Source organism: Alexandromys fortis, unplaced genomic scaffold, assembly GCF_014885135.2.
Source record: "Alexandromys fortis isolate MF-2015 unplaced genomic scaffold, M_Fortis_MF-2015_v1.1 scaffold_155, whole genome shotgun sequence".
NCBI lineage: Eukaryota > Metazoa > Chordata > Mammalia > Rodentia > Cricetidae > Alexandromys > Alexandromys fortis.
Window position 1 is genome coordinate 3,645,587 of NW_026068052.1, and position 24,472 is coordinate 3,670,058.

A 24,472-nucleotide genomic window follows, 5' to 3' on the forward strand; every position below is an offset into this window, starting at 1 on the left:
TGAACCAAGCGCATGGAAACTCATGAACTCTAGACTGACAGCTGTGAAGTCTCCACAGGACTGAATTAGGCCTTCATATGTGGGAGGCAGTGGTAATGCTTGAACTATCTATGAGGTACCTGAAAGTTGGACCAGGATCTATCCCTGGTGTATGTGCTAGCTTATCGGAGCCATTCCCTATGATGGAATGCCATGATCAGCCTTAATATGGGGGGGAAGGGCTTGGTCTTGCCCCAGCTTAATGTCCCCAGAGTTTCTTGACTCTCCATGGGAGCTCTTATCCTTTGGGAGGAGTGGATGGGGGTGGGTTTGGGGGGAAAATATGGGGATGGAATAGGAAGAACTGTGTTGTAATGTAAAATAAAATTAAAAAAAATCTTCTACAATTTCAAACTTTATTTTTTCATGTTTAGTAACAAAGCAAGGAAACCACCACACTAAGTATTCTATAAAATTTTGCCAACTAAGGTGATTTTTAAAAAACAAATATGTACTCTGAATTGTTACATAAGTATAAGGAAGTTAGACAAGATCCTAATTTCTTATGCACATTTGCAAGTCCATGAGAGACCAATTGAAGCAAGAGTCAACAAACTGCAGTCAACAGCCAAATCTAGGAGAAGAGCTGAGAATCTCCTTTTTACTGATTTAAAAACACCAAAAGAGAAAGAATACTTAATGGCATGTGAAAATTAAATTAAGTTCAAATTTTAGTGTCTATAAAGTTTTATTGGAACCCAGCTACACCCATTAGCTTGTGTAAGGTCTACAAAGGCAAAGCTGAATAGTTGAGATGGAGGCCATGTTACCTGTAAGACTTAAACTATTTATTACCTGTCCTTTTATATAAAAAAAATCTGCCTCTCATCTAAAGGCTGGCAGTAACATTTAAGCAAAAGAGAAATAAAAAGATAAGCATAACTTTGTAGGAAGATTTCTGGGACTCACCAAGCCAGGATCAGTCACCTGTTTGGCCCGCAATACCCCATCAAATCTTTGCTACAAACTGATTTTTTTAGCTGAATTAATTTGCCCCTGGGAAACATTATTCGAAGAGTCAGGGAGTGAAGTGGACACTATCGTACATGAAAAACTTGCTATAAAACTCCAAATGAGGTAACATTCAATACCACATGAGTTGAGGTGGGAAAGTAGATTTAAAGGACAGAATGAGTTCAATAAAGGTTCACTTATGTTTCTTCCCTCACAAAAACCTGGGGCAAGAGAGAAAATCAAAGCCATACTTATATAAAATTTGCCAAGGAAACTAAATTGGGACCTATTGTAAACACCAGTGAGGGTGGTGTAATTTCTTGACTTCAGAATGTAAACTACAGTTTCAATTTTATGATGTGTACCAAACAGTGCTCCATGTGTACAAAACAAATGGATGTGCACTCTCAAATGTTTTACTAGAAAATGTCTGAAAAATAGTAAATTCTCAAGTACATAATGTGCATAATGAATTAATTAACCCTCTTTGAAACATGATAATAGACATGGGGATTCATATCCTGATGTGCCACATGAGAAAATGGAAAAGAAAGGAAGTTAGTCAGCTATGGTCACAAAGGAGAACCTCAGCACTGGATGTTAACCCAGCCTTGTCACATGCACTCTCTCAGCTCTTGCTGGCCCTGCTTGAAGATCGAGTTTTTATTGATCCAGGTCTTGAGTTTACTATCTGCTAGAAAATCGAACTCCAAGCACATACAGGTATAAAATGTGTTTGTGTTTCTGAAACAATAGTGATGTTTATAAGTTGTGGAATTGTCACAAAACTCTAAGCAGGGAGAACATTTATTGATCAAAAAACTTATTTTATTTTTCCTTATGTATAGGTCTGTGTGCACGGGGCTAGTGATACATGAGTGAAAGTGGCCGTGGAGTCCAGAAGAAGGTCGGGAAGTTCCTAGAGCTGGAGTTACAGACAGTAGTGAGCCACCAGACATGTGTGCTGGAAACTGAATTCATGTCTTTGACAAAAGAAATAGGATCTCTAATCAATTCCAGCCCCTGGAAGGGCATTTCTAAAAACATCTGTTGTTTCACAGAAAACTAAAACCTAAAAGGGGGGCATTTCTTGTCTAAGGCTACCCAACCACATCCTTTGAAGTCCATATAAAGGCAGAAACTTGCTTTGACTTCCTGGTCTCGTAAGTATTCAACATGCCTTCCCTTTCACTTTCGCAGTTACCTTATCCACCGACAAACACATTTTTTAAATGTCTATTTCAAACTCACAGACCATTTTCAAACATATCCACTTCTGCTTTTGTGCTCACATGACTTCCACTATTTCACTCTTCTCTCTAATTAAACATTGGTGATTTTATCTCCAGGGTCTATTCTTTCAGGACTATATAGAGCCCTCCCTGCTCAGCCTGCCTCTTGCTTAGCCCTCAGTATAGACAGCAATGAGAAAATGTGGGGCTCTCCCTTCTCTTCCTTTCCAACAAGAAATCCTAGCCAGATTACAATCAACACTGTGCAGAGCCCCCTACCCGTGACAGCTTTAAAACGTCATACTTTATGAACCACCAAAGTAGAAATGAATTTTTGTCTGACATGCCAGGCTTTTAACTCTTGTACCTGTGCCCAGTCCAGAGATCTTTGAAAAACTGTGTATGAAGTGATAGTCAACATGCTGAATACTCAGAGTTGACTGACAATGAATGAGGAAGAGAAATATTTATTACCCTACTCTCTCCAAGGCATGTAGAATTCCATATTTCAACATCTTCACATAGGCACTAGAGATAACTACTAAAATATTTAATATCAATAAATATTCTTTTGGAGTAATAAGATAGCCTCCTGCTTTCAAATTGGCTAACGATGCTAGGAAATTCAAGCTACCTATCTTTTCCAGGGAGGAACAGAAATCTCAGCAATGGTAATTATTAATAGTAATGTTTTTTGAAATAGGGCCTCACTAAGTATCCTTGACTGGCTTAGAACTCACTGTATAGAGCAAGCTGGCCTCAAACTTACAAATCCACTAGCCTCAGGCTCTTGAGTGCTGTGATAATAATAATTTTTGTCTTATTTTGTTTAGCCCTAACATACCTTTCTAGTATCTTTCAAAAGACTGAGAATTGAAACCTGGTACCCACATTCTAAAGTAACCAAAAGAGTTGAGAATATTTACTTCCCATAGCACTGTAAGACATGGGAAGGTGCCATAGACTATTTAACAAAATCTTCAGTCTAGGCGTGGGAACCTGCCCTTCGAGTTGTTGGTCAGAAGAGCTGAAAAGATTCTCAAAATAATATAGGTAATTGTCATTGCCATTGGCTCCCTTCCAGAAAATGATGGTAGGTCTCTTTTGCAAAAGACACCATGCACACAGGACACATGATTTGGAAGAATTGAGCTGGCAATGACCTGAAAGCCTCTTCCTTGAGAGGTATCCCTCAGAGTATCCAAAGGAGTTAGCTATGCAATTTGCCAAGGGAGGAAAAAAATCAATAGTACTACCCAGCTGTAAGGATTTTGCATGACAACAAGGACCAGAACAGAATGATATCCTCAAGGGTACAATAATGATGTTTTCTTGGGAGAGGGTAATCAATAGCCATCAAAGTGGATTTAAGGTACCCTTAACAGGAGGGCATCTATGCCTGGTACTGCAAACCTGGCTAATTATCTGTGGATGGTGAGGTTAGGGACCCTGGAGGAGAACCTACTACCTTGATAAACAATTATAATTTTTAGTTGCTTTCTAAATACCTATCTTTTAACCCATTGATTAGTGTAACTCTCACTCTGCATTCAAAAAATAATAAAAAAAAACCTTTTTTTTTTTTTTTTTGCAGTAGAGTGAGAACACTACTGGTCAAAATGCAAAGATCAACTGATCTGGGCATGCCCAACTCCAACTGACAAATATACAACACAACTTTTGCACCCAAGACTCAGGGAGCACCAAAGAAGAGGAAATAGAAAAATAGTTAAAGCCATATGGGTAGAACATCTTCTGTGAGATAATGTCTTCTGTATTTGACAGGGAAGTTACACTCATGAAATCTCAACAATATTGTTCCTTAATCAAGACCAGTTCAATGGCAACACCAGTTGTCCTATCAGTGTGGACTGAGTAAATCTCACAAGACCTCAACCTCACTAATAAGTTAATGGGTATGGAGAGAAAAAATTCATTTTTCTCTGGGACTAGCTTTCTGATAGGTTATCCAATCTCAAGTGGTTAGCTGAAAACACATATAAAAAGTGCAATATAATTCAAGAGGAAGAAGTCATGAATTTGAGAGGGAGTAGCAGGAACACAAGAGGAAATGGAGTGGGGAGACAGATTATCCTATCTCAACTGGTCATATTTTTTTGGTATTTTTGAGACAGAGCCTCTCTACATAGCTTTCCTGGCTATTCCAGAACTCACTATGTAGATCAGACTGGCTTAGAATAACCCTGCGTCTGTGTCTGAAGGGTTGGGATTAAATGGATGTGCCACTACACTTTGCAGCCAAAAAGTGGTCATTCTTAAATATATATCCGTATGATCAACATATGGTTGGGTGTATTATGACAGTGTGTGTGTGTGTGTGTGTTCATGCTACAGGAATTAAAGAAATCATGAAGTTCAAAGGGACTGGGAGAGGAGAGTGTGAAGGAGTAGGAGAGGGAAGAGCGGGGAGTGGAAATGATATAAATACAGTACTTGTGTGTGGAAATACTCCAAAATAGTAAAATAACTAAAAAATAAAGTAGCCAATTTGCTCCATGTCAGAATTTTTGCATGGAGCACATTCTCCACTCAGTGTTTTCTCATGCATAAACTTGTGCTGTGTAAAAAATGGTCTTTAAGCAGTTGCGCCACATTTAATTTGTGTTATGGAAAAAGGGTGAAATAAACTTGCATGATAATGTGCAAGCAAAATAAAACAATAAAACAAATAGTTGTTTTATTTGGTGATCCTCATTTTCTTAAATAAAATATCACTGAGTTACAGGAATTTGAGCGACTCCTGGGTCTGAATCATTTTTAAGACCTTGCCTGATTTCTCTGTTCTGAACATTGAAAAATCAATCCCCTCTGGTCCACATTGCTTGTCTTTTCTACTGTCAAATAGTCTAGAATCCACATGATGGTAGAGATCCTGTCATGCAGTCCTGGCAGCTGCCCTTCTGGCAGCTGCCCTTCTGCCTTCTTTCTTCCTTTAGTTCTAAATTCTCCAGAAAGCTGCTATGCAGGGTAGTATGATATGGCTCAATTTTTTTTCCTTTTACAATATAGACGATCTTTCTGTTTGTTCAAAGCAATCATTTAGTCAGTCACCTTGACTTCTAAGACCCAAAGGTGGCATTGATCATGGTATGATCTATGAGTTGTTCATTTGCTCACTTGAACTCATTTTCCATCTGGTATGGCTCCTACTATAGTGCCCTGGGCCTGCTGCCACAGTAGCTTTAGAATGCTACTCTGCCTCATACCCTGGTGGGAAACCAGGGTGATCTGTGACAGGGAATTAGAAAGCAGGCGTGATTTACTGGAGAAGCTGGCGTGATCTGAAGTCCTTGGAACATGCCTCCACTTCCTTTTCTAATAGCTGTTCTTGCCTAGGCACTGTTGAGAAAGGGGGTGCTGCTTTAAGGCTCTTTCTAAATGTCTAGGCTTATGCCCTAGGACCTTGGATCTCATGCGAGGCTATTATGGACAGCAGCAATTCTCCATGTGGGAGTAAAGTTGAAACCCGCAGCCCATTTTCAGTAATCACAAATGCGAGTCACCTCCTCACACTTTTGAGAAATGGAAGAAAAGAAAATGATAGCTTTTTGTTTGGAGTGTATTTCGCCCACCTGCTAAAACGCTGCAACTAAAATCATTAGCATGATTGGCTATCAGTGAGGAGAGCAGTCTAAGGGTACCTACTTTCTACTTTCCCTGTAGTTGCTAAATATTCACTGGTGCTTCTGTTGTGCTCAGTATATTCCTCAGGAAAGGCTTTTTTTTTTTTTTCAGATGGTTTTTTTGCATGAGCCAAGACTCTCTGTTTAGGTTCTGACTTAGAATTAAACTCTTCCAGACCAGGCAGAAGGAAGGAAAAACTCATTGGCAGGAAGCTCCTCCTTTGTGGGAAACCAGGGCAGGGCTTCAAATTGTATTTAAAACTGGGTCTGCTGCCACAGTTAGACCATGTAGGGGCAGCTTCCCAGTGTCTCTTTGAGTGTGTGAATAGAAGCCTTAAGCCCCAGTGATTAAGGAGGGAGGGCCTAGATCGGGAGTTCCTGTTGGGCTATGTAGGCTAGGCACATTTGAAATCTATGCAGATAACAAGTAGGTTTCATCCCATGTAGTCAGATATAAAATGCAACTTATCTTGGGATTCTGGACCAACTGTCACGCCCTGAAGGCAGTCCTCTGATGAGGAAAATAAAACTGTTGTTTCCCTCTGAGTTTTTAATCTACCTTGGAGTTGTTATGGCAAAGATAGGCCCCAAAGAGTGGCAAGCAGAAGGGAGCAGGTGCAGACACTGACGGTCTGCCGAACAGTGAGCACACTTCCTCTCTGGGGTTAAAGCCAGGAAGCTTTAGCTAGGAACAATCTAGCATTCACTACATAGAACAGCCTGCGGACTCAGTTGGGGTTTCTCAACTTGTAACCTCTCTAATGAGGCCATTTCCCCCTCACTTGTTGAAAACAAGCAGGAGGGAAAATTAATTTTTCAAATCATTAATTTTGCTTTCGTTCCTAGGATCCACTGCACACCAAGCACCAGCTCAGACCACCTTCATCATCAACACTGCTTGTCCAACCAGGGCAGCCAACAGAGCTCAGCAAAGAGAACCATTTGCTTCTTTGTTCTTATAGGTTCTACGACAGGGCTTTTGCTAATAAGTCAGTCCCTGGGATTACCAGAAGGCCCTGGAAGGCTGCTGTCCCTCTCTTGGAGGCAGAAGAAGAAGGCAAATATCAGGAAGGAGGTAAGACCTTTTTACCTTCAGCGGCTCTTTTGAAGAAGACCTTGCAGCTGCCACAGGTGAGGGCTCCGTAGTGACAGCCAGAAGCTTCATCGCCGCAGATCAGGCAGGTCTTCTGAGGTGGGAAGTAATAGTCGATGGGTAAAACGTGGTCCCTGGCGCTGTCCAAACTGAAAAGACACACGCACACACACAAAACAAAGCAGCACATGTCAGTGGGTGGCAGAACTCGAGGCGAATTCTCTGGTTTTCGGAGAAACCATACATATTTTATGCATCATTCTATGTATCGCTCATGTGAAGCTTAGCTTTTTTTTTGAGACCTTACCCGAGCACGGGTTTGTAAGGTTTCACATGGCATTGATAGAACCCTGTGGATCCTGCCAAGGGATTAAACAATTTTCTCTGGGAGTAGTCAATCTCATGACCTCTGAATTTGTAAGGGAAGGAAGAGGGCAGGAAATCTGAGGTAAAGGTAGCAACTTAATGTATTGCTCAGACAGTTTTGGTCATTAAATGACATGAACCCAACCCTCTACCTTACTTCTCCCAAAGGGAGACCTATGATAAAACCATATCAAATACCAGAAGAATTTTTATGGATCTTAGCTCTTGGAGTCTTACCTGTAAAACAGGAACATTGTCACTGGTAGTACTGGGTTATTGCTATATGTCACAACATGAATCAACTGTGGGAGTTGCTCTTGAAATTAATATACAAGTGAAAGATAAATTAATATATAGACCAGTTTCCATTGGTCTTTAAATTCAATTCCTTAGCTTTCCTTTGAGCCTCTCTGCATCACAGGTCCATGTCCCTGGCCCTGCTCTGTAACAAAGAGGAACCGAATTGCTGTGCCAGGGGCGCATGTGCCTATGCTACTGTGCCTCAGATAGATGACAGTTGTCCACACTCTGAGCCATGGGACTACAACTTCTATGTTTCATCAGTACGTTTCTACCAAAAAAAAAAAAAAAAAAAGGAAGGAAAATGAGCCATAATTGGAATCTACTTCTTGTGCTTAGTGGTTTCATCACCCCATAACAAGTAAGCAAAACAAGATTGTTCTCTCATTAGCATAGTTATTGTACACTGGAAACAAGGAAGAGTAAGAAATGACAAGGTTAAAATGTTTTGATACCAAGCCACGTTTATCCAAATAGTTTTCCTTCCCCAAATTCTTCTCACTCCTCACTTTTGCTTTCTCCTAATGGCGCTCTGGTTTCCTGCATAGCATAGTCCCCAGAATCCAGAAAAGCATTCAAACTTCTTCCCCTTCCACTTCTAAGGAGCAGCCCTGGCAAGGCATAAGCAAAGACAACTTCGGCTACAACTTCTAAGTCTCCGGGACAGGAATACTAACCTTTATTGAAGACCTGCGTACAGCAGAATGAATTTAAAATACGTGTACTCTAAATATGAAAATCAAACAGCTAGTTATGGTGGCTTGTATTCTCTTTCAAAAGCCCCCATTTCATGCCATTACTAAAACTGTAAATAGAATCAAGGATTGAAGAGCCACATGTTTCAAAGGAAAAGAGCCCATTTCAAATCCACAACTCAGCCCCTCACAACGAACATCACTCACTGTATTGGTTAAAATGTCATTAAATATTGTGCCTTCATTCTCATTCCAGAAAGAAGCAGAAGAAAATTTTCATAATTTTCTTTCTCGACTTTCCACCATTTTAAAGCCTCTCTGACTAATACAAGCAAAATAAAATAAAAAATACATGTAGTTAGGTAGTCAACATGTCAGGCCATTTCATACGGATCATCGCCTTTAATTTTCCTCCCAAATTTTCTGGGTGACTTTAGATCACCTTCATGTTCTGATGCTTAGAGTAATTAAACACATTTATGCAAAATCATACATCTAGTAAAGAGAAATGCTAAGCTTCCATATATGCTCTGTCTGAATCCAGAAAGAAGATTCTTAATTACTGATAAATTATGTAATATGACTGGCAAACTGTGCAATGTGGTTGGAAGCTGGAAACAGGTAAATAGATAGATTAGATAACTGACCCATGAATGAGTCACAAGGTTAAAATATAGAGCTATAGTGGTGATTAGTATATGTTCTTTCCCTTTTGCAAATCACCATCTACTTGAGCAGAAATTCAAGAGCCAAAGAAAAGTAAAATAATGTAGCAAATAATGATTTCTGACTGCTCCATATAAGAAGACATGAGAGATGGGATTATTTTTAAGGATATAAGTGACAATAGTAATGTCTGTTTTAGATACAAATTACATGTCACGTTAACAAAGTGGAAAACATACATAAAATAGATGAGTAAAGTAATCTTTTAAAAGAAGACTGTAAGAAAAGAGAGTTCAGGCCTGACGTTGTGGCACACATCTTTAATCCGAGCACGCAGGATCCAGAGGCAGGTGGATTTCTGTGAGTTCGAGGACAGCCTGGTCTACAAAGTGAGTTCTAGGACAGCCAAGGCTATTTAAACAACAACAACAACAACGAAACAAACAAACAAAAGAAAGAAAGGAGAGGTGCCATTCAATGTGTATAAAGGTAAGTTTGACAACCTTCCTCAAGACCCAGTAATACCACTTTTGGGTATATATCCAAAGGATGCTCAATTGTACTACAAGGACATATGCTTAACTATGTTCCTAGCAGCATTGTTTGTCATAGCCAGAACCTGAAAACAACCTAAATGCCTCTTGACTGAAGAATGGATAAACAAGATGTGGTATATTTACACAGTGGAGTACTACACAGCAGAAAAAAATGACATTTTAAAATTTGCAGGCAAATGAATGGTTCTAGAAAACATCATAGTAAGTGAGGTAACCCAGACCCAGAAAGAGAAATATCATATGTACTCAGTCATAAGTGGATTTTAGACATAAAGCACAGAAAACAAGTCTACAATTCACAAGCCCAGAGAATTTAGACAATAATGAGGACTTTAAGAGAGACATACATGGATCTAATCTACATGGGAAGTAGAAAAGACAAAATCTCCTGAGTAAATTGGCAGCATGGGGACCATGGGAGAGGGTTGAAGGGGAGGGGAGAGGAAGCAAGGGGAGCAGAGAAAAATGTAGAGCTCAATAAAAAAACAATAAAAAAGGTAAGTTTGAAAGCTGTGCTATGCAAATTCTATCTAGGGTTACTACAGCACTGCACATTTCAGTTTTGTTATAAGGAGAAGTATTGTATTTTTATTAGAAAGTTAAAAAATATACAATTTATCCACATCAAAATTTAAACTATACTGGTTGTTTAAAGAATCCAACCAAATGTGTATTCAAAAGAAGGTTCAAACAATCACCATTTTGTTAAGTAGATATGAACTTAATAAAGAATTTTTAAATTACTTAGAGAAAATAGGGGAGAAAAATAATGAAGAGGATTTTAGAATCCGGATTTTTATGAACTACACTTTGATTAAAGGTTAGAGAAATGGCAGGTTTCAGCAGACAAATTTCTCCTTTCCCTTTTCCCTTATCCCATCTTCTGTACTCGGTTCTCAAAATATTTTTGATAGCAGTTCTCCCAATGATTCTATCTTAGTGTGAATTAAATGCATGCTGTAGTTTTGACTCACGGACTAAATTTTGGGAGATGAAAATAAAAATTCTGACTGCAGTTCCTTCTTCCAGATTGAAACTCCAGGAGGTACATGCACGCATGCTCATATTAGCTTTGTTTATAAACACATAAATGCAAAGTATCAACTGCCAGGAGAAAAGGGAGATGAAATTATGACATATAAATTCAGTAAAATACAAGCCAGCGATGACAAGGTCTGACTGAAACCTCATAGGTAAATCTTCCACACTAAGGTTTCAAACACCTAGCTAATAACTTGGTACATTTAAATTCTGTTGTGTAAATTAAAAAAAAAAGAGACCAACATAACAATATTGTTTAAGGATGTATGTGAAAATGTTATCAAAATTGAAGTACACAATAGCTCCCAAATTTAGGACAATGTTGAGCTCTAACATATTGTTGGCTCCAAGTAGACTCATGCAATCATAAAGAAATATCGCACCATACCTAGCACGTCAGGTACCATTCTAGGTTTTGAAGGGTAAGGCAACAAGCTAAAGCAGACCAAAGTTTCAAGCCCTCACAGACCTTTAATTCTAGTAGTCTCAGTGGAAAGGTATTAATAATATTGTTGGTTCTTTAATTCGAGCACATTAGCACTCATTCACTCATTGTTATGCATTTGTTCTTTCCTCTGATTATAATAATAAATAATTAAATAAGAACTTGAAACCTTTTAATATCTTCCTAAGTAGCACTCTAGCACAAGCACAAAGGTTTGCTTTGAAAACAAGTGCATCATGCTTCTCCCCAGCTACCCTGGTTTACATGCTTACTTAAGCTGCACACCTAATTGAATAGAAGTGTATTGTCAGAAACTGTCAGCCTGAAAATGCCAGGTCAACCTTGAGGGAAGTTGGACACAGGGACACTTCGGACTTAGATGTTTCTCTCCTGTTGCCTCTCTCCTCTTTCCTACTCCCCATTCTTGCCCCCAAATAGGATTTTGAGATGCTTTGAGAATTGGACTCATTTGAGCAAGCCCACCAATGACTGTGGACTCAAGGTGAAAGACCAAAGTCTCATAGCTGTTTTCCTTGTTAGGTCCAGTAATGTTAGCACATTATGGCTTTGTGACCGGTCAGACCTGAGTTATACTCCATCCACCACCAAAGTTTGGACAAACATTGTTAAAAATCAGTTGACCATAAATGTAGAGATTTATTTTCAGATACTTATAGAGTTATTATCTATGTGACCATCGCCCTTTTGGTTAACCGTTTGGTTAATTGTTGCCAATACATAAATTTTAAAAATAAAATAAATTTAAGAGGCTAACATTCAGAGTAGAGAGAGGAGAGGAGAGAGAGGATAGGGGAGAGAGGAAGAGAGAGAGAGAGAGAGACAGACAGACAGAGAGAGAGAAAGAGAGAGAGAGACAGACAGAGAGAGAGAGAACCAACCACTTTTATCTCAATTTTTCCCACCTCATTTTCCTTAAATTATTTTATTTTAAACATTTTTTAAAGCTTTATAGTAAGGGTTTCCGGTCAGGATTTGGATTTTCCTTATTTATTATTTTGAAGACTTTTTTTCTGTTCTATGCTTCTTATATTTCATTAAGAACTTTATGGCCAGTTTTTCAACTTCTGATAAGAAGGCAGGTAGGATTTTAAAATTATAATTAACACACTACGCAAGTAAGTAGATTTCACTATGACAGTTTCCATACCTATATATATTGAGTTTGATCATATTGATCATCCTTTTAAATTCTGTTTTTGTCCTCATTCTTAGCTGACATTTTGCTAGAGAGTTCCTTTATTCTTTAGGAATTATTAACACCTCAACAATATGAAGTCTTTTGAAACATGAACATGGGATGCTTTCTCATTTATTTCTACTCAAAATTATTTTCTACAGTGTTTTGTGATTTTCAGTGGACCATCCTGTACTTCTTTTGCTTATTTGTATTTTTCTATTTTGATGATAATAAAAGATCTGCCTCTTCATTTTCTGATTATTCTTTCCAGAACATGCAAATGCAGTTAGGTTTCAGATGTCAGTCTTTTATTCTGCAACCTGGCTGAGCTCATTGGATTATTTCTAGTAGTTTACTGTGAATTTCTTAAAATTAGTCTCTGTAAAATTATGATATCTGTGATTAGGGATAATTTACTGCGTTCTCTTTCATCTTGATGCTTGTTACTTATTTTTTTGGCCTAATCACTGTGATTAGCATCTCTAATTGAATGGTAAATACGAATGGAGAGAACAGTCAGTCTTCTTTGTATTGTGTCCAGTTTACATAGGAAGGTTTTCAGTCTCTGATTATTAAGTGTGATATTAGCTTTGCAGCTTTCATAAAGCATCCATCAGGTTAGGAAAGTTATCTATATGCCTAGTTTTCTGACTGTTTAATTAAAAGTTGGCATTAAACTTCAGATTTTTTTTCTGTATCTGTTAAGAATTATTTAATTCTAGTATTTTCATCTTTTATTATTTTAGTTTGGTTTGTTGACACTACTAGAGGTTGAATTCAGCATCTTATGCATGCTAAGTAAGTACTTCTCCACTGCATTACATACCTATAATCTTGTCTTTTATTTTTAATATGGTACATCGTATTAATTGATTTCATTTGTTAAATGGAGCTCACTAGGGCCTTGTGATAAATTCTTTCTTGTCATTGATTGTAATATGTTTTACTTTTTGGTTGACTCAATTTGCTAGTATTTTGTAGTTGATCTTTTTAAAAACCTAAATTAAAGGGGTTGAAAAGATGGTTCAGCTATTAGGGCACTGGCTTGTCTTTTAGTGGGTCAAGGATTGGTTCCCAGCATCCATATGGTGGCTTACAACCATCTATGACTCTTGTCCCAGGGGATCTGATGTCCTCTTTGGACCTGCTTGGACAACATGCACACATGCAGACAAACTATCCATGCATACAAAATAAATTAATGAATTTAAAATATCAATTAAAATGCAATATTTATCCAACGGCCTTAGACATGATAGACAAGTTCTCTATTGCTAAGCCATACTCCAAACACAAGGTGCAGACCAAACCTGGAACCCATGATTCTCCAGAGGTCCCCCTTCTCCTGTAGTGCATCCTTCTGGCATGCACTACTACATTATGCTTAATCCTTTTTTCAAACATGTTTTCTAAAGTCACCTCTACTTTCACTGTTCAAATAAATAATTTGAATCTCCCTCTAAGTTTTGGTGTGACACATTTTCATTTGCATCTTGTTTAGGTATCTAATCTCACCTGTGTTTACTTCTTTGACCCCACATTTATTTGGGGAGTATGCTGTTTATTTCCATTAACTTGTGAATTTTCCAATTAGCTTTCTGTTCTCGATGTCTAATCATTTCTATTATGATGAGAACTTACAGCATTTTTGAATAAATGTCCTTATATTGTCTGTTTTACTTGCAGAGTTCTGAAGAGGTTGAGTCTAAGATATTTTGCTTATATTTTCATTGTTTTTATGACAGGGTGGATATATAAATATCTTTATTCAGTCACTCTGGATGCCTTCATATCTAAATTGCTCTATATTGTACATGGTACGAAATTTATCTACACATACACTATATCATTAAAGAAAAGAGGTCAATCATACTCTTCACTCATGTATTTATCTATTAATTTTTATTCAATAACTCACATTACATGAGATACATTTGATGAATAATGGCTATGCAAGGAGGATAAAGGCACTGGACTTTATTCAGGGAGTTTTTGTAATCTCAATCAGGGTTAAGAAAAGTGCAAAATGTTACAAGGGAAATGCTGTAGAAGGGGCCAGGTTGGGTTAAAGGGGTGTGCTCACTGTTTATGATGTTGAATATTTTACTATGGAATCTAGAGATCAGATAGTGGTATCCATGTTTGTAAACTGTAATTAAGCCTTAAGCTTGATATATACTAACTGCTTTATACAGTACACAAAGGTAAATAAAAACACTACCTGCTACTATGCATCAGCTATTTACAGTCTTTGTGGTTATTTCCATTTTCATAAAGCTTAAAGCACTGAAAAACACATCAAGATAGCTGGAATGATGACAGCAAGACTGTAATGTCAACATCTTGCCGATTTGACAGATCTATCCGTTTCTCCTGTTACTACTCTTAGAAATGGGGCTGAACAGATGAATGCTTATTATAGTCATATCCTTGCACTTCCCAAACCACATCTGCTGTCTTCTTTGAGCCAATTTTTTTCCGACAGTTTTCCAGCCATCATAGCCAATCGGCCATGGTAGAATTAGCCAGATTGTTTCCTGCAGTGTCATCAAATCTTAGGGCAAGATCTGTTTCCATAGCTCATTTCCGGAATGCATTGCCAATGAAACAGGAAATGGAAAGCACGCAATCAATTAAAAATAAAGCACTTAATTTCAGCTTACATGTTAAATCTTTCTGGACTAGAATGTTTCTCACATCTTTCATTTTAATTTTGAATAATAATAAGATGATTTGCAGGGGGTCTGCTATGTGCTATGAATCAGCAAAAGTGCTTAATTCTCACCATTATTACTGTAGGCTACATAGGCTATCTATATTTTTAAAATGAGGGAGTCAGAGGAACATGACCCATTTGGTGATGCCTTCAAATCACATAGCCAGTAACGGACAGAGCTAGGATTTTAACTTCATGGTTTTTTTTTTTTTTGGTGTGTGTGTGTGTGTGTGTGTGTGTGTGTGTGTGTTGGGTGGCTCGAATATCAGATTTACATAGGCTAAAGTAATCTGAGAAAAGAAGATTGAACTGGAGGCAAGATTTTGAGGCATTTTTTTAATTAATTTAGTGATTGATTCAAGAAGTTCCAGTTGACTGTGGGTGGTACCACCCCTGGCCAAGTGGTTCTGTGGCATATAAGAAAGCAGGCTGAGGAAGGCATGGAGAGCAAGTCAGTGAATCATAGTCGATCATGGCTTCTGCTTCAGTTCCTGCCTCTAGGTCCCTACCCTACTTAAGTTCCTACCCTGACTTGCCTTAGTGATGGACTGTTTCCTGGAAGTGTAAGAAAAATAAATCCTTTCCTCTCCAAGTTGCTTTTAGTTGTGGTGTTTTATGACAGCAACAAAACCCCTAAGACAGGCCTACAAATTTCCTACTTTCTTTCCTGTGCTATATAGCATGGGCTCCCTAAACCGTCACAGCTGCATAGCAATTAGAAATCTTTCAGTCCAGTCTTTCTTAACTCTTATCTACACAGTAAACTCATATGGGAGCTTCCTCAAATTAACCAATGTTCTTACTCTGATTTAAAAAACTTCAGGGGGGACTGAGCATCCATTTTCCCCCAAATTTCCCCAAATGTTTTAATGTCCAGAAATGTCTGAACCTTGTTCAACTCTGTCCACCCCCATTGTAAAATTTTGGGCCCAGAAAGGGACAGAGAACTGATGAGTATAAACGGCTATCCAGAAGCAGGCCTGCCACTAGAATTTAGGTGTTACAATTCCTATGCTAGAGTTCTGTTTTGGAGTAAGAGCTATAGTCTTATTTAAGTTCTCTGTGAGAAAGAAACAGGGAACCTGCAAAAAAACTCTATATGAAAACTCACATAATGTAGTCACTCAGCTATATCCCAGAGAATTTCTAAAAAAATATTAAAAGCATTAAGCAATGTAAGTGCTACCAAGACAGATGGAACTTAGTTAAGTGATTGATCTCCCTTGTGTGTGTCAAACACAAAGCATAGTGATCCAGGGACCACTCTCTTAAGTCTGGTCTGTAACATTTGCTCTGAATGACAGTACGCCTCCACAGATCCTAATCCACAGATAAGGCAAATGAAACACAAACTTCCGTACATTTTGAGTAAGTTGTAGTAGCACTGAAGGAGAAAAGAGTAAAGTCTAAGGAACAGAGAGTTCTGAGCTTGAATGCCACTATTCCTGATCACTAGTCATGTGATCAGTTTCTTTAACTATAAAATGAGGAGCATAGTATTCTAAACTCAGAAGCTTGTTGTGACAATTACATCAGACAATGCATGAGAAAGGGCCCGCGCATACCCCAAATACATTTTAACTTCTACCTGTTTTTACCATCCCATTTCAACTTCCCCTTGAAAATAGTCTATAGAATCTCCTACCGTACAGCAATTATGCAGCCTCCTGTGCCAGACACTACTTAGCAGCAGTCAGTGGAGATACCAGAAAAAGATTCTATCTTTAAAGCCCCGCTGTGACATTGTCTGAGGCAGGGAAACATAGATAATGTGGCACACAAAGTGCGAAAAATGTTCAGCCACATGTCTCTGTGCCACTGAAACTTCAAGAAGACAGACAGCACCATGTGAGCAGTCACAATTTGTTAACAATGAAATGTTGATTAGATTTCAATCTCAGTTTTAAACCAGGAAGCCAAGGTTGGGCACTTCATGTTGGCTCAAAGAACGCACAGGAGCTAAGAAAATGAGTCTATTGTATCACTGAACCACAACAGAACAGAAGTTACTTTGATCTCTTAAACTCCAACACAAGGAAAGTATCCTGTTCCCACAAATAACAGCCTTATTTTTATTGTGGGAAGGGGGGTTATTGGCAATGATTAAAAATCCCTGACAGCATTGCACTCCAGGAAACATTGCAATAAATAACACGGTAGTAACACCTGACATTTAGTAGGTGTCTGTAAGAGCCAGCTGGAAGACTTTGAAACAGCATCTCTTTTAATCTTCAGAACCAATCAGCGAGCTACGTAGCATCATTGCCATTTTATAGGAGGAAATGTTGAGGGACAGCTCATTGATGATTCTGCCCAAGCAGTAAATGGTTGCCCTATACTTTGAACTCAAGTCTTTCTGATCCCAAAGTTACCCATTAGGCTGTAGTCTCTGTAGCAATCTACGGTGACTCAACCCAGAAAATTTGAGTCATTTTGGACTTCATGTACTCCACATCCTCAATGCAACCCACCTGCCACCATTCCTATCAGTTGATCAGTGACTAATATCTGTTAATTTTACAGCCGAAATAGTCACCACAGGCACGCAGCTTTGCCTTCAAAATAACTGTAACTGCTTTATTCAAGTCTTTCTGCTTCTTGCCTGATTCTCACCCAGGACCCCAGTGGCATTCTATCGAGAATATCTGCTTCTGTAACTATGCACTCTAACAGCTCGCAACAACCCATGACTCATGTGAGTGGCTCTAACTCATTGCTACATCACAAGGGAAGCTTATTAGTGATATCATTACTGAGTTCAGATTCTTCTCAGTCAAGAGTTACAGGTCAAGCCTGAGTGTTTGTCATTTTATTAAATGCCTAAGTGAAAACCACATGGTCTATAGCACATAAATTCAAGCTTAATTCTAGTTCTCAGGTTCGCCCCTTCCAGAATCTCTTCCATATGATCTCCCAGTGGTGTGAAGACTCTGCACTTCCTAAGGCAACTGCCATTACAAGCACTTCTGCTTTTACTTACACTGTCGCTCCTTCTAACTGCAACACTTCACCCCGCCCTTGACCCACTGTCTCTTTCATAACATTATGCCGTTATGTAGGCCTCAGTGGAAGAGGCCAACACCTCCTCCAGGAAGCCTCCTCTGATTCGATTTCCCCAGAAACAGTATGATCTTGTCCTCCTTTGTGCAGTAGAGCTCTTTCAAAGAACCACTATCTCTAGATCACATAACCTATGCAAATGTCTGCTTTCCACCCAGCACGTGACCAAATGCTGCTGCTTCTCTTTTTTCCTTTTATAACTGACTCTCAAGGAATAGAAAAGTGCTTATTTAGGGACACGCTGTGGGACAATGGTCTATATCCTGTCATTTGTATTTTAATAAAACACTGATTGGCCAGTAGCCAGGTATAAAGTGTAGGTGGGGCAACCAGGCAGGAAGTAGAGGCTGGGCAACAAGAACAGGAGAATTCTGGGAAGAGTAAAAAGTCAGTCAGCAGTCAGCAGCCACACAGAGAGGAAGCAAGATGAGACTGCCTCACCGAAAAAGGTGCCAAGCCATGTGGCTAACATAGAGAAGAATTATGAGCTAATATAAGTTATAAGAGTTAATAAGAAGCTTGAGTTAATAGGGCAACCAATTTATGATTAATGTAGACCTTTGCGTGTTTTTTTTTTGGGGGACTGAATGGCTGCAGGATTGGGCAGGACAGAAACTTCTATCAGCAGGGACAGCCGTGCTATCTTTCAAACAGCACCTAAGTGTGAGGACTAAGGCAGCCCCTGAACAACTTTTGAGTCCTACATTAAAATGCTACTAAATCATATCAAACACCAAAGATTCTATAATATCCATCTAGTCTCAGTCTTGGCCATGAAGTTCCCACTCATAGCTAAGCCATATTTCTCAGATTATTTATTTCTCTCCCTTGGTAGAAATGGAGAATAAATACTTTCTGTGCTCTTCAAATAACCATCTCTCTTTGTAAATTACAAAGAGACACAAAGGTGAACAGAATTTAATACAGTATAAAACCTAAGAAAGTACCCATGTCACCTTGGTGTTTCAGAACTAGGTACTAGGGAAGTGGCTTGGAGCTGGTGACCTGTCATTGTTAAATAAACAAAAACAAACGGTTTAACTTGGTGAACAAGCAGTTTCCATTCTGTAAAGTGATCATGTGGCCCCTGGCAGGCTGCCTTCGTGTTTCATCAGCCCCAAAATAAAGAGACAAACTGCTGCTATGGAGAGCCTGTTTTCCCTTTATGGGCAGGGGATCCTCTCCATCTGTTTCTGTGTAGAATCTGCCTAACTATACACATTACAAATTATAAGGCATTAGGAATTTACCAACCATGTGACCAGTTGCCTTGTTTCCTTATCCTCAGTTTTCTCATTTTCTAAAACCTGTATTTGTAAGTCAGTGCAAGTACATAACGTGTAGTCATGGTATCTGTAGAACCAACTGATGAGTCAAAGAGATGCGACAAAATAAGCCTGAGGAGGTTAAATGTCCCCTTTAAAATAGAACAGAAGCCAGGCGGTGGTGGCGCACGCCTTTAATCCCAGCACTTGGGAGGCAGAGGCAGGCGGATCTCTGGGAGTTCGAGGCCAGCCTGGTCTACAAGAGCTAGTTCCAGGACAGGCTCCAAAACCACAGAGAAACCCTGTCTCGAAAAACCAAAAAAAAAAAAAAAAGATAAAATAGAATAGAAAGAAGCAAGGTTACAATTTGAAGTCCTGCCAATGTATCAGACTGCATCATTGTACATGGAAAACAAGGGGTTTCATTAGAAACTTTAATTTGAAAGAATTGGCAACAATGGTTTATAGCACTTCACCAATAAAAAAAATACTTGAACATTTATTCTCATTCATTCTGTTACTGAAATTTTATTTGTCCTCTCCATAAGCCAGGCACCATTAACATGGGAATACAGTGGCAAACATGTCAGATAAAAATTCCTGACTGTCTTAAGGTTTCCACTTGTATGGGTGGTATACAAAACAAGTACAGAATGTTGAAACAAATAATTTCAGACACTGCTAAGTCCAACATTCCTCCCACAAATATTTTCATTCCACTTCCAGATGAGGAAAAGAAGGCAGAGACATTAAGCCACTTAACCAGGCAGTGAACTACCGCGTTGGGCCTAAGAAACCACAACTTTTGACTGTGCATGCAGGCCATGTTCACTCTGCTGTAGGGCTTTGCATCTGGTTCTAGTTTCTAGTAGTGTCTAGATATCTTACTCTCTATGTCCTTAGTTTAGTTAACACCATCTCTGAAGGAAGATGAGGCTCAGTCAAAATGGTTTGTGACCATAAGATGAGGAGAACTAGACACACAGTCTTTCATACAGGCCCAGGGTATTTGCTGGTCCACTCGGCTCTATAGTTCCTTGTGAGTAGCCAGGACTTGATTCCTTCACCACTCTATCCTTGGTCCTTAGCACATGCATTGACCTCAAATTAGTGTTTGGTTAAAACTTTTCTGTTTTGAATCTGTGAATGAATGAATGAGACAACAAGTAAGTATAACTTTAAGAAATCTGGGTTTTCGCACTCGAAAGGCAGAGGCAGGCGGATCTCTGTGAGTTCGAGACCAGCCTGGTCTAGAAGAGCTAGTTCCAGGACAGGAACCAAAAGCTACGGAGAAACCCTGTCTCGAAAAACCAAAAAAAAAAAAAAAAAAAGTAAAAGAAATCTGGGTTTTCATGTTTCTGGCAAAGGGAAGCTTCAGCTGTTTTCCCTGAGGACAAGCAGTTATGACAAAAAGAGAACTCTCAACAGAGGAATCTAAAATGGCTGAAAGACACTTAAGGAAATGCTCAACATCCTTAGCCATCAGAGAAATGCAAATCAAAACAGCTCTGAGATCCCATCTTATACCTGTCAGAATGGCCAAGGTCAAAAACACTGATGACAATTTATGATGGAGAGGTTGTGTGGTAATGGAAACACTACTTCATTGCTGGTGGGAGTGAAAACTGGTACAGCAACTTTGGAAATCATTATGGCAATTTCTCAGAAAATTAGGAAACAACCTATCTCAAGACCCAGCTCAATCATACCACAAGGACATGTGCTCAACTATGTTCATAGCAGCATTATTTGTAATAGCCAGAACCTGGAAACAACCTAGGTGCCCCTTTCCTGAAGAATGGATAAAGAAGATGTGGTACTTTTACACAATGGAGTACTACACAGTGGAAAAAAATAATGACATATTAAAATATGCAGGCAAATGGTTAGATCTAGAAAACATCATATTGGGTGAAGTAACCAGACCCAGAAAGACAAATATAATATGTACTCACTTATAAATGGCTTTTAGACATATAGCAAAGAAAAACTAGCCTACAATTCACAACCCTGAAGAACCTAGACAACAAAGAAGACCCTAAGAGAGAGACATACATGGATTTAATCTACATGGGAAATAGAAAAAGATAAGATCTCCTGAGTGTGTGAGGTTGAGGGGAGAGGGTAGAAGAGCAGGAGGGAGGAAGAGAGGGGTGCAGAAAAAATATGATGTGGGATTTCCATCTGTATGCTGTGAATATGATTGCTTAATGAATAAAGAAAACTATCTTGGCCTGATAGGGTAGAACAGAGCTAGGCGGGGAAAACTAAACTGAATGCTGGGAGAAAGAAGGGCAGAGTCAGAGAGAAGCCATGTAGCCCTGCTGGAGCCAGACAGAACTTTAGCGGGTAAGCCACAGGCATGTGGTGATACACAGATGAATAGAAATGGGTTAAATTAATATGTAAGAGTCAGTCAGTAAGAAGCTAGAGCTAAAGGGCTAAGCAGTGATTTAAAAAAGTATAGTTTCTGTGTGGTTATTTCAGGGCTAAGCTGCTTGGAACCAACAAGCAGCCTTATTCCTACAAATATATAGCTCAATAAAAATAAAACAAAACAAAACAAAAAAATAGGTGGGCTTCGACAGGGAGGAAAAAGAGAGTGGAGCATTACCACATAAGAAGTGTGATCAGGTCAGATGAAAGTGAACTGTTCTCCAAGACATATTTAAGAGATGACTTTTCTTGCTATCTTCCCAACTGAGCTGTTGAAAGGCATTCTTTGTACACAGCACTGAGGCAATGAAGAAGCAGTCAGTGTGCAACATGATGATTCTTCCGATCCATATAGTTTCAAAGCTGTGCAGAACAACATTCTGTTGCATTAGGGTTAGGATTGTCTGGTGTCCTTCAGAGGTCTTGGTAATGCTTGGGTGCTTATGACCCTCTCCTCCATTTAAAATATTCTATTTTGTAAACTTACTTTGACTAGATGTTTGTGGTATTTGAACAGTTTCTGGAAACTTACAACTGAGTTGAAGAGAGAAAAAGTTCAGTGTACAAAAAAAAAAAAATAAAGCCAATATTCATTAGTTCCTTAACCCACTGCTACCTGCAGTATCCATATAATATTTACTGAGCAAGAATTACAGTTTCTCACTTACGGGATGGCATTGTAGTATCTTCTTATCAGTAGTTGTATAGATTATGGAATCTGTTCCATGTTATGTGTGCAGCACAGTGCACGGTATGTAATATGTATACACTGCATAGCCAAATTATTTGTAGGCCACAGATTATCCCTTAAGGTAGTGACAACAACATGGTTATTGAAATTAATTTGAAAAAAATCACAAATGAGATTAATATAGAGGAATAAAGGAACATGGGAGAAGGGAAACAATATTTTGTATCTTTACCAACATCATTGAGATATAGTGGTTGTACCAAAATGTCTGTTTAAAGTGTAGAATTTGATCAATCTTAGTATACTTATGGAGTTGGACAACTCTCAGCACTATCCGGTTCCAGGATAGTTTATAATCTTAAAGTCATAACCTTATACTCTTAGCAGTCTTTCCACATTCCCTCTCCCCTGCAGCCTCTGTGAACTGAATCCACTCTTGGGCCTCTATGAATTGGTCAGTTCTGGAAATTTTATGTAAATAGAATCATACAGTATGTGATGTTCATGACTGACTCTCTTAACACAGAGTTTTCAAGGTTGAACGATTTATAACAGTAATGCACAATTCTTTATAAAGAAATACCTTGATATGTGTATCTGTTCATCATTTGATAAACATTTGTTTTGTTCCTACTTTTGGCCAATATAAATAATGCTGCTATACATATTCAGAGTCAGATTTTCATGTGCCCACATATTTTGATTCCAGTGAATAAATATCTAAGAATGAAGTTACCAACATCTATAATGCCTGACTGTACATTGTGATAGGGTATTTGGATGACTTGCATAACACGCCCAAAGAGATTTACAAAGTCAGTTATACCTGTGTATATTCCCACCAGTAGCGCATGGCAGTTTTGATTTTCCAACGTTTTTGCTAACACTTATTGCTTCATTACTGTTGCTATTACTGTTATTGTCCTTCTAATCAGTATGACATGATAGCTTACTGAAGCTTTGACTTAAATTTCCATGGAGATGAGTGATTTTAACAACTATTTGTTCATTTGCTTTGGAGAAATATCTAAAACATGCTTATTTGTCTCTAAGATTCCAAGAATTTACATATCTTTCCTAAAAACTCTTATTAGATTCATGGTTTGAAAATGCATTGCCCACTCTATAGGTTGAATTTTTACTTTCTTTTTTATTGATTTTTATTAAGCTCTACATTTTTCTCTGCTCCCCTCCCTACTTCTCCCCTTCTCTCCAACCCTCTCCCAAGGTCCTCATACTCCTAATTTTCTCAGGAGATCTTGTCTTTTTCTACTTCCTATGTAGATTAGATCTATGTATGTTTTTCTTACGGTCCTCTTTGTTGTCTAGATTTTCTGGGATGGTGATTTGTGGGCGGATTTTCTTTGCTGTATGTTTAAAAAACCACCTATGAGTGAGTACATGTGATAATTCTTTTTTTTTTTTTTTTTTTTTTTTGGTTTTTCGAGACAGGGTTTCTCTGTAGCTTTGGAGCCTGTCCTGGAACTAACTCTTGTAGACCAGGCTGGCCTCGAACTCAGAGATCCGCCTGCCTCTGCCTCCTGAGTGCTGGGATTAAACGCGTGTGCCACCACCGCCCAGCTATGTGATAATTCTTAATACTATAATTTGAAGTTCAACAGGGTTTTCATGCGGCTTGTTACATGATTTACTCCAGAGAACATTTCAAGTTAACTTAAGAAGATTTTGTGTTCTGTTGTTGCTAAGTGGACGACTGGGTAGACATCTCTTATGTCTAGCTTTTTTTGTTTTTACAGTGTTGTTCAATTACTCCATTTCTTTGCTGGTCTCCTTTCTAGCTGTGCTATGCATAATTGAAAGTAAGGCATTAAGCTCTCCAATTATTATTATTGTTATTGAACTGTTTATTCATCTTCTCTGTATACTTCAGGGTCCTGTTTTATGTATATATTTATAACTGTTTTATCTTTCTGAGAGCTGACCATTTATCATTAAATATGCTATTCTTTAGCTATAATAATAATTTTTATCAAAAAGTTTTCTTTTATTTTATATTAACAAAATCACTGAAAACTCTCTTTTGATCACTATTGAAATGTAATTTCTATCCTTT

At 38.5% G+C, this 24,472-nt stretch overlaps 1 protein-coding gene across 1 annotated transcript in view; it reads right to left on the reverse strand.

Annotated features, from left to right (window-relative positions):
* The window catches only part of Ar (androgen receptor), a 174,328-nt gene that overhangs the window by 72,109 nt on the left and 77,747 nt on the right, over nucleotides 1-24,472 (reverse strand). Inside the window, exon 2 of the mRNA XM_050119619.1 lies at nucleotides 6,960-7,111. Coding sequence (XP_049975576.1) covers nucleotides 6,960-7,111 — 152 coding nt within the window. The remainder of the gene's footprint in view (nucleotides 1-6,959; nucleotides 7,112-24,472) is intronic.